Consider the following 12157-nt stretch of genomic DNA (forward strand, 5'->3'; position numbering starts at 1 on the left):
GCAACAAATATGTTTAAAGTAATTTTTCAAAAGAAACGATTTTTTTAACAGCATCATCATATCTTCTCTTTTTTCTTTTATACCATTGCGAATGAAATTTAAACATGATACAGGTGAATTCCATTTGTATAGTACTACACTTCTATATATTATAGAAACGCGCGAATAATATCTGCAACAACAAAATCCGCTATGTATATCGAACCTATAGAAAAAATTTAACATTTATTGGCATGCAAAATAATACATGTTCGTAAGGTTATGATTCCTTATTATTTTGTACAAAGTACATACATAATTTAACCCTTTCAGTACTTAATAGAATAACAAAGTACGATATAAAAAATGTTTGTAATATGACAAGTTTCAAAATAAAATCTGAACAGATTACAGTTTGGCCAATGAGTATCTCTTATCTTTCTTATATTTTCCTCATCTACACGTTTGAAATAGCACATCATACGCTTTATTTTTATTTTTATTTATTTGTGGTAAAATTTCTTAAAGTGTCTTTTTATGAAACGGAGCGAGGATTCGAAGCTACCGGCCATTTTACTGGTTCCTGATAATTGCTTTTTAGTTTCTATTCCTTCCATTTTTTTTTTTTTTTTTTTTTTACAAAGATAGTGTTATAAAGTAAATTGTTTATTGGAGTCACAATAAGATCTCCATATAATGAATAGGCTAAATGTTCTAGTTGACTGTATTTTGTCCATACAACATATAAGCTAAGCGTCCCGAAAGGGTTAAATGCTCCCTTTTTTATTGCTATAAATTTCATATTATGTATATAAACAAGTTATATGTTGCATTGATTGAACTCATTTTTATGTCTTCTATATTATTCTAAAACAAAAATCATAATATCATTAAAGTCAACATTTTGTATTTACCCTCATATAAAAATTCTTAAAAGGCGTAATTTTATTATTTTTATATCACTTTATCTTTTACTACTTATTGTATAGTACACTAGAACATCTAAGATAAAGGTTTCTTAAAAAATAAAGACTGGAATTCAATCTTTTTATGCTTATACTTTTTATTTTTTTATGCTTTTCATTTTAAAAATTATACTGTGTCATTACTTTTGTCCACCACTGTATCTATTCTTTGAAAGAATTATACAATTATTTTTTATAGTTTTTAAATTCGAATATTTCATTTCAATATAAAAAAATATTCGAACATTCAATAACATTCTAACAAAAATTCATAAAATAATGTAAATTGTTTTAAAAGACGCCTATATTTGGGATGTATTGTAACACGATAAGTATATTCTATAAAATATTAAATTTTCATTTAGTTTTAAAATATATGTACAAAATACATTTTTTCATGTAGTATTATGACATATGTGTAAATTATCTGATTTATCTGCTGCATTTAAATTTATCCCATAAATAACAAAGTAAATATAGGGCTGCTTATACAAAAGAATGACTTCATCAACTCAATATTTCACAAAAAAATTGAATCACTTCTTTGATATTATTTAAAGCATAAAGCAAGGATATTATATCATGACACTGAAATATAAAAATTACTATATAAACACATACATTTTTTATCTATCTCTATCATAATTAAAATATATTGAATGCTTATAAAGAAAACAGTTACTTATATGTCTCTTAAAAATATTACGTCCTGAGATAAAATAATTTGTAAACAATAACATTAAATCGTTTTTCATAATGTTGAAAACAATACTAAATTTTATTTTTTTCTTTTATTAACATAGAGAACTTTTATCTTTATTCCTATAGTATCATAGATATTATACCGAATGCTTAAATCACTTTTATAATTGTATTTGGTTTGAAATTTTTACTTTATTAGACTTTTTATCTTATATGATACAAGTCTAATCCAGATATATACAACGCATGTATTATTGGAAAATTGACAGACCATGTTTATTTTTGTTATAAAAACTCCTATGAGTTAACTCCTATTGTGTAGAAAAGATATTAATTATGATATAACTTTAACAATAAATTATATTTCATAACTGCAGGACTTCTATTCTCTAAAAACATAAATGGAATTTATCACAAAGTTGAAATTTTAATAATGAAACCTAATCTTTTACTGTTATTACAGCATCAACATCATTATTACTAAAAGTCTGTTCCTTAAAACTTTTATATATCCAACTCTTTCTTTTATGAAAGTATCAAAAATATCCTTTCTGGAGTACATTTTCCAACAAATAACAAAAATGAAATGACAGATTTATAATGAAATCATCAAAAGTGCAATTAAATTGTGTAATATAAAGTTTGCCTGATTGTTATTCATGGCTTTTTACTACATTTCATTTGATATTCCCTTCTCCAAAAACAATATATATTAATCAATAACAGATTAGCCTAATTACCCTAATCCGATTTCAAAATGTAAAACTAAGTAAAATTTGTAAATATGGTACAATTAATAGTAAGCTACAGAGCAGTAATAGATTAATTACGGATACATATAGATAATAGCATTGTATCGTTGAATTTTATGGCGATTTTTTAAGTCCCCTGCTTACAGGTAGTAATCAAGGATTTAGTTAAATGTCTGCTTTCATATTCAAATTGAATATATCTCATTCAGTCAAACAATTGCATACACCAACCAGCACAGTGGACTAGCAGCCATCTTGACTAGTGTTTTTCAAATTTTTTTCATTTCCTCCCACTTTTTTCTCATTTTGATAAGAGTCTTTAAAATTAACAAGTTGTATTGTGCTATTACAACTTCAATGGGTATAAATCAATCTCCAGGATGTTCAGGACAACTACGGTTCACTTGAAACCATTTATCAATACAACTGAAAAATATTAATTATCATTTATTATTTTCATAGTATTATTTATATTTACAAAAATGTACATAACAGTAAAGTTATTTTATGCACATAATGAATGTTGTTTAAAGTTATGATTTTATTAAATGTAATATAAAAACTTACTTTTTGTGATATATACACAGGCAAGGTAGACGGGCTATAACATCTCCAGATTGTAATTCTTCAAGACAAATAACACATTCACCTTTTTCATCAGATAATATATCTTCTATAATGAAAACAGAAAAGAATATAATGCATTAATTATTGTGATGTGGGAAATGTAAAATTTTATTATTTTTTATTTGTACAATGTACAAAATAACCAACATAATTTAATATGTAACTATTTGATTCTTTAACTTTTATATAATTGTAGCTGTTAAATATGGAAATAAAATCAGTATATATTAAAAAATATATACCTTTATCATTAATGTAACTTCTAACATTACCTTGTCTTTGAGTTGCTTATTATTACCCACACAAGTGGTTGATACGATATTAAAGAATTGAAATACAAGAAAGCTTCTAATGTTATCCATAACTATAATATATATATATATTATAGCTATTATATATGTTTAATAGCTATATAGCTAAAATATATATGTCGGGTTTACATTAGAATTAGGGTTAGGGACGTGAAACGAATCTTCGTTTGGGTTACACGTTGTCGTTATGCAATAGAGAAGACATTGACTAGTGCAAATACGATTATTATAGAACCGGACAAGTAACCGTGGTTAGGTACTCGAGAAACTAATGACAATGATCCTAGGTTCAATTACGAATCCGCGGTCGACGGGATGATAGATGAACGTACTCACAAAATCTAAGTCGGACGCGTAATATTCACTGGTCGTAAAGGGTTATTCCTTTCATCGATGAGATTGCGAGCGAGAATGCCTTTCCCGTCCCGATGATGCCACAGAGGAAAACTATAATGGGGTGTGTCTAAGGACACGAGATCATCGGATTCGTCGAGAAAAGCCTTCGTTCAGAAAGTAAGGGAAATTGGCGTTGCTGCTAATTGGTCAATCTCCATATCGGTGGTTAGAAAAAGATGCTAGCCGCCCTCGAGGGAAAGTTGCTAGTGGGAGACGCCGCTCGTTGAAAAATAGGTCTCCCCTATTTTCCCGTAGTTGGGACAAAGACTGTTTGTCTGTTTGAAGGACTTTAGTTGACTAAATCTTAAGATTTATAACGGGCCCTCGAGCTAGCTGAACATGTACTGCGGAGACGCATCGACATCTGACAATCATCTTACTCGAAGAATAGGGTCTGCGTGTGGCAAGCTACGGGACAGAGACCGTTGGAATGTTTACTGTCAAGTGTTACAGCTATTTCCTTTTTAAGGAGAGCTATAGAATTATTCCATGCCTTTGTTAGACAAAGCGTTCATCCCGTGACCGCGGCTACGTTGGGCGACTGGCTGTCGCCTCGAGCCCAAGCTCATTATCACAACTCTCGAACAATTACAATCGGATTGAATAACTACAATTGTTTAATTACAGCTATAGTAGACTCTAGGTTACAATGTTGCGGGATTAATCAAAATTCCAAAGACTCCGGTGTTCTTTCATCTCCGACATATATATATATATTATAGCTATATAGCTATTAAACATTTTTTTTTAAATATATGTGTGTATATATATTCATATATATTATATACAATTGTTTATTTATTATAATATTTACACATTCGCGTGTGCACTTTTATATATGGACCTTTGAAAATGATGTAAGTTCATTTTTCTTTATTATAAGATATTGAAGTGTTCGTGTTTTCATTGATTGAAAAATCCTAATAAGGGCTACTTAGCTCATAAATAATTTTTGCGAGAATTAACAATACCAATATTTCTTTTCTGGGTCATGAATGGACTTACGTCAATTTAAAACTAATGAATTGTACAATTCATTATATTTTAATTATTTAAAATTTATGTTTTATCTTTTAATCCATTTTGTTTATAAATAAGAGCAAAGAAAACACTACTGTTGTTTAATTTCAATATCATTTGTTTATAATTATTGGTGCCTCGGGTATTCAAACAAGCTACAAATTATAGAAAATGGATTTACACCACTTGCAAAATAAATGATTATGCAATTCCATTTATTAATGAAGTTTCGACTGATTAAAATGAACGAATGTTTTAAGATTTAAATTAAAAATTATTTATAAATATATTCATATATTATATCCATATATTAGTCCATATATATATAAAATATATCCATATATTATATCCATATATATATAAAATATATACTTATATATTTGTATAATATATATTTATAAATATATACCTATTATAATGTAATATTTATTACATTATAATGTACTAGAAATTTATGTTTATGAAGTATACGTGTATGTATGGAAATAAAAACTACACAGTGTTTTCTACTTTTTCAAACAAATTGCAGAAGCATGTTAATGCGTGTATAAATGAAAATAAGAAAGAAAATGTTATATGCTCTGCTGTAAATACTTTGCTATTAGATTGTAAAGAAGTATTACGTACAAAGTGAAACGTGTATGTTCCTAGCGATGAATTTCATATTATGGAATATGAAAGATAGATCCTACTCCAATACCAATGTGCTTGTGTGTTGCAATATACGACGCAATATACGATGCAATATACAAAAAATTCAAACTTATATCAAAACAAAATTAATGTTTGAGGATCTAATAATCATACAAAACTTTAGAAAATATGAATAACGTGCAAAACAAATTAATAATGAAATATAATTTAGAAAAGTTATTTAAAAATAATGATACAATTAACTATAGAAACACTTGAAGTATTTATTAAAAATTAAATATTAATTATAACAGAACTATAAAATTTTATGAAATATGCCAAAGCAATTCTGTAATCTTTACGATTAAGATAAGTAAGAAAATATACAATGTATATTATTCACAAATAGCAATGCAAGTATATTTGGAAATTATTGGAAGATGGTTTGACTACTTGTTATATGTTTTTTTAATGTTAAAGGTTTTCAAGTAGCAAACTAAAAATTAATAAATATTTCTATGCATACTGATTTCACTAGTACAAAGTAAATTATGTCTGTCGAGGCAAATAATAATATAGTATATCTTTGTATTCATTTTTACATCACCATCTAGTCGAAAATGTAACATTCCACTTAAGAAAAAAAAATGTCCTTAAAAGTTCTGAACCAACTCCATCTAAAAATACTACATATTATATATACCAGAAATAATATAACCTTTATAATTATAAAGGCTCCAACAAATAGTTCTTTGACATTTTCTTTTATTTAAAAAATACTTGGTTGTGATAATTGACCTAGCGCACTGCATAATGTATTCTACATTGTATATGTATGTACAGTAGAACTTCGTTTATCCGCACGTCGTTTATGCTCAAAGTTAATGCTGAGCCTTTATTATCCAAACTATGACCAAGCGTAATTTCGTAATACATATAAACACTTATTCTTATAATGGATATGCGTGTGAACGTTTATTATTATAGGAATTTATCCCAATTGCTTTGCCCTCCAACCTGTTCGCATAAACCAGGTTCTATTGTATACAATGTACATTGTCTTATATATGTTCAATGGTATATATTTGTATGAAAAGTAAATATAAAAACGACTGTAGCACGATTCTACGGCCCTGGACCAGTGGATATTTGCAAAACAAGTTCAAGGTAGAAAATGTTATTTATTGCAACGTATTCTACTTGCAAACAATAAAAGTCCCAAACCCTAGGTCACAAATGACCCTGTTCGGGGTTCGGAGCTATTTATATCAACAGAAAGAGAAAAAGAAGAAAGACAAGAAAGAAAGAAGGGAAGATATGGGATATACAACGGAGAATCTGAAACGTCTAAATGCAATAACAGATGTTACTTTTCTTGGATCTAACTGCAGAATGTAGATGCATTGTGTATAAAGCTACTTTAAGAATTATTAAAACTTTAATACTTTTTTTTCGAGAGAAGGGCCATTTGCGATGAGTACAATATGTTGCTATAAAAAAATTTTAGTCTTAAAGATTATGCTCGTTAATTTTAGACGAATTTTGTTTACAAATCGGCATCGATCCAAAGGTGTAAAATCACTTACTTTTTATGCATATTGTATATATAGAATGCTTCATCAACTAGGACAAGACATATCTTTTTTCTGATTGCAAAAAGGTAATATAGAAAGAAAAAAAAAGTTCAAGAGGATTATTTTCCACAAACATGTTTTTTTAACAATAACTATAATGCATACGATGCTGTTTTTTAAACTGATTTTTGTTTGCTCTTTTGCAAATTATTTAAATAGTTTCATTATTCTATGGGCACACAAAAATCTATTGAAAAAAATATGCCGTCGATAACCCTCATAAAAATTCTTCTACAAATTAAAGAATGCTTTATAGAAATATGATGCATTTATAAAATTTAACAAGAAGGGAAGTCTTTTATTTGTAAATTACTGATATTGATAACATTTTTGAGGCAGCTATTTTGCTAAAATATATTCAACTCACATTTATTTATTGATAATCGACTACATCTACAGAATGAAAACAATCTTTGAAATTAGAAATTGAAAACATATTTTGTTATATCTCGGAAATTATTCAAAACAAAGGAATTATATCAGTGGATGTTGTGCTTTTGAATGACTACGTAAACACATTAAAAACAAATCCATTTGTTTAAATAATATACCAAAGATTATAACACTTGTGTTAATTTTTCTTATAAATTTTTATTTATTGACTATCACTAAATTTATTATTGTATACCACACACGTATAATTAACATATATATCAGAATGTTTTTTTGCAAATTAACGAAAATAAAATAAAATACTATAGGAGTGAGGTCTTCACATATGTCCAAATAACTCAGATAGATGACTACCTTATGTACTCCTTACAATGACAACAATGCTATAAACCTTTTCTATCTGGGACAGCACTTTTTATCATACTAGAATTTATCTTTATCATATTAGGAGCAAGGATGTGCTTATTGTACAGTATCGCTTAGTATCCCTCAAAAAATGATGTAAACAAATAGATATATGTAAATTCACTAAAACTGAAGTAATTGACATACCAAATATACATGGGCCATGAAATGCCCATATCTTAGGACTACCATGTTAGTACTATGTAATACATACTAAAAGTTTATCAACACCTCACATCTTCAAACATCATACATCATACATCTTTAAATAAGATTTAATATTAATGTGTAGAACCATATCCTAAATGTTAAGCCTAATACGCTTAAGGTTTTAAAAGGTTTACTAATATTTCTAATTATCTGGACATACTTAACATCCTTCCTTCCTTAAGCATTCTAGAATTAATATTGTTCATATATTTTTAATGATAATATTTGAAATTAGGATTTCCAACTGTTTCAGTGATAATGTCAATTAAGTTTAGAATAATATTAACATGATTAATACACAAGTATCACCGAACTTTTTTCTGTAGAGTTACTTTAAAGATAAAGTATATATCCATTAAATTCTATGAGAAACATTAAAAAATAGTCCAACTATAAGATACACATGAATAACAATAATTACTTTAGAAATATGATCATGAAAATGCAATTCTCCTTGAACCATTAATTTTTTTCTTTTAACATTCCTTTTTAATTGCTGTCAGAAACAAAATATACTTTTGTTCCAATCTCCTGTACCATATGTGTATAAAAACAAAATACAATTTTCGATGTTACAGGTCTTAGTAAGAATGGGCTAAATAAACAATAGTAGTTAAATTTCTTAAAAATCACATGATAAATTTTAATCATATAGTTTTTAAAATTAGAGGTTCCAAAAACTTTTAAATACATGTTAAGAAATAAATTAATGATTCAATGAAAAAGTTTTAAATGAGGACTCACATAAATTATTTTCGTAATCTATGTTAAAAAATCCACAATTTTTACTTGGCATATCTTTTTTCAATCACTCTTTCAAAAATCATAAATGTTTATAGGGTAGGTTAAGATTACGAGATTGAGATATTCAAAATTCATTGTTTTCATAAACATATCTATAAATTTGATTGGTATACATAATATAATCATATTATACAGTACTCAATATTTTTTAAATGAATATTTAAATTAATTTCACTCAAGGTACGAAATTTATTGTTTGTATCGATTCTGCATGCCAAATGTAGTAATTTTTATTCTATGAATATAGTAAAGAAAGGAAATCATAAAATAAAAAATTTAAATATATCATATACAAAAAATGAATATTAGAAAAGAGAAACTATTCAGCAGTCATTTCATACTTTTTCATCACTTATTATTTACACCATTTACTTATTTTACGGATACACACAAAAAATGTACTTCTTTAAATAAGAAACAACCATAAAGAATGTAGCAAAAAATAATAAAAGCATCTATTGCGATAACACCTCGGATATTATTTTACATTAAAAGCACTGTTGTGTTTGAAATAATTAAATGTTTACATGTTCATAGTTAACAATTTGAACATTTAATAAATTTAATTCAATATAATGAGCTTATTTGCATCATGTCTATTTCATAAAATTCAAATCAATTGATATATATCATTTTAAACTTCAAACGTTTGTAACACAAAAAGAAATAGTTTTAAAAAAATATTTTATGCAATGTTATTATTATATATAGAAATTGTTATATAGTCTCTTACTGCCTAATATATATTATAAAGCACTTTCCTTTACTTAAGTTTCCATTTAGAAAGAAGTGAATAGAAAATTAATTTGACACAAATTTTAGAGCTATGTAAAATAATTTTGTATCAAAATAATTAAAATTAATTAAATTGTTTCTGAGATATTTGAGTTATATGAATTACATTATACACACATGTATAAAAAACTTATTCTCATTATATATCAGTTATTGAAAAAAGTAATAGTACATATATAGTAATCAAAGTCTAAAATTATTGTATTGTATAAAAACAGATGACATAAAATATAAACTTACCATTGTAACTAAGACGTGGTTTGGTTAAACACATAACCAAGTGACATTCAATATCGTCTGGTAGAACAAACTTGGAGCAAACAGGACATTTTAGACCTTGAATATAAAATAAAATAATTATTTGTTGTTTTTACATCATAATACTTATTAACGTGAAACTAACAAAAGTTATACCATAAAAAATTCTTCTCACTTGATTTACTGGAACAACTTCTGCCTCAGATTCATTTAGACATGAACTTATTACAATTCCCATAATAAAATTCAAATAATTTTAACATACCCATCACATAGACAATATTTTAAAATCGTACGAAATTCTTTGTCTATAATTACTTTTATTCTACAACCGCAATTTAAAATTTACGCACCTAGGTTAAAATACAATCGATTCGTATGGTTACCGGGCCAACTATTACGACAACATGAGTCAAACAGGTATGCTTTATTTCAACTCTCATTTATTTCGTAAAATTTTTAGACCTCAACATAACCTCACTTTTATTTTCTCAAAATTTTACAACGGTTATAATGCACTATTTGAAATTCTAATACGGTTAACAAATATAATCGATTAAAGACTGAAGACATTATTATACTTAATGAAATTCATATAATATTAATAAAAACAAAATAAGAATATAACGACCTACTTTATTATTTTCTAAAATAAACAAAAATAAAAACTAAGAAGCTTATCTGTATTTATGATTATTCTAGAGATCTGTATATCATAGAAAGTTATGTAATCAATAACATTCATATCATATTAGTTAATACAAGTTTACTCTTCTAATTTTTTTAGATTATATAAATTTAGTCATAATTTCATACAAAAGAGTTACAAATTTATTTAAAATATTTTACATTACATCATTTGTATATTTATTATACTATATGCAGATATATGTATGTGTATAAAGTATATATATATATATATATATATATATATATATATATATATATATATATGTATATATATATACATAATACATGTATCCACTATAATATATGCTTATAAAAGTAATAGTAACTAAAAAACAGGTAAAGAGCCATTACTTTGAATGTTATAATCTATCTATAAACTAATAAACTTACCGTTGAGAGACCAGATATGGGATGGCAAGCTATGTGCTGAGTAAACTCGCCCACTGTCTTCATCAGGATCATCTGATTCAAGTTGTGGCAAACCAAGTGCTTGACCAACTCCAACTCCAACTGAGGAAGCAAGACTACTTTGTTCACCAGATGAGAGATCCGGTACTGAACTTAAAGAACGAGCACGTTGCCTACTATCTCCGGATACTCTTGAAGTTTGTGATTGACTTCCTTGCTGATGTTGATGCTGTAACATGCTAACACCTCCAGGAAGAGAACGTAGCATAGAAAATCCTTGCATTGCAGTTTCATTTGCTCCAGTAGAGGATTGTCCATTACCTCCAGCAGATTGTGCAACAGTACTTGCTTTAGCTCCCATCCCAATTTTAAATAATAATAACGCGTTTGTCAATTTTGGTAAAAGTTTTTGCTCAAACTGAAAATTTTATCCCGCAATCAGAAGAAAAATTAACATTCCAAATATTGGTCTTGGCAGTGATACACGCACTGACACAATTTTTGCAAATAGTCCTAGTTTTCTTGTTTTTTTAATATTATACTAGTAGTTAAAATTTCAATTTTAACTTCAGCAATATTGCAACACTTTGGGATTTAATATAGGCCGGAATTTTGTATACATACACTGCAATAAGCAAGTCATATCGTCCAAAAGCATACTAGCGGCTTGTCACGCAAAACACCCTCCGACATCTTGCTAGAAACTTCCTAGAAGTCAGTGACCAGTGACCAGCTGCTACGGAATGTTCCATTCATACATTTACATTTTGTATAAAATGTAATTATTTATCAGTTTACATGAAATTTCCCTAGTAGTAAAATATTCTTTTTATATAATTCTTAATGATTGTTTATTTAAATTATACTGCATTGTATTATATGCGATTGTTGCGATAAATTAATCAATAATTTAAAAAATATGTCGAAAATATTCCTAGTTTTATTTTCAAATTTTTATGTTGAGTTGTGTATATTTGTAATTATTCAAATAATACAGATATATATTTTTCATGTGTCATATATGTCATATAACTTTTCAATCCTTATAAATGAAATTAAAATTCTGAGATTCTAAGTTAGTTTATAATAGTATCTATCTTAAAGTTGTAATATCTATGTTCTTGCTAATATTCTTATATATGTCATGCCCTTCTAGGATCATATAAACAGATCTC

General features: G+C 26.9%; 1 protein-coding gene across 1 annotated transcript; it reads right to left on the minus strand.

Moving 5' to 3' along the window:
* Window positions 1-206: 206 nt before the first annotated feature.
* On the minus strand, window positions 207-11720 carry LOC117213211 (E3 ubiquitin-protein ligase znrf2). Its single transcript, XM_033458569.1, has 4 exons — window positions 10965-11720; window positions 9867-9962; window positions 2966-3071; window positions 207-2824 (listed from the first exon to the last, which is right to left on the minus strand). The coding sequence occupies exons 1-4, from the start codon at window positions 11341-11343 to the stop codon at window positions 2767-2769; spliced, it is 639 nt and encodes a 212-aa protein (XP_033314460.1). The 5' UTR covers window positions 11344-11720; the 3' UTR covers window positions 207-2766.
* Window positions 11721-12157: the final 437 nt, after the last annotated feature.

The sequence above is a fragment of the Bombus bifarius genome, unplaced genomic scaffold, assembly GCF_011952205.1.
Source record: "Bombus bifarius isolate JDL3187 unplaced genomic scaffold, Bbif_JDL3187 scf7180000008526, whole genome shotgun sequence".
Lineage (NCBI taxonomy): Eukaryota > Metazoa > Arthropoda > Insecta > Hymenoptera > Apidae > Bombus > Bombus bifarius.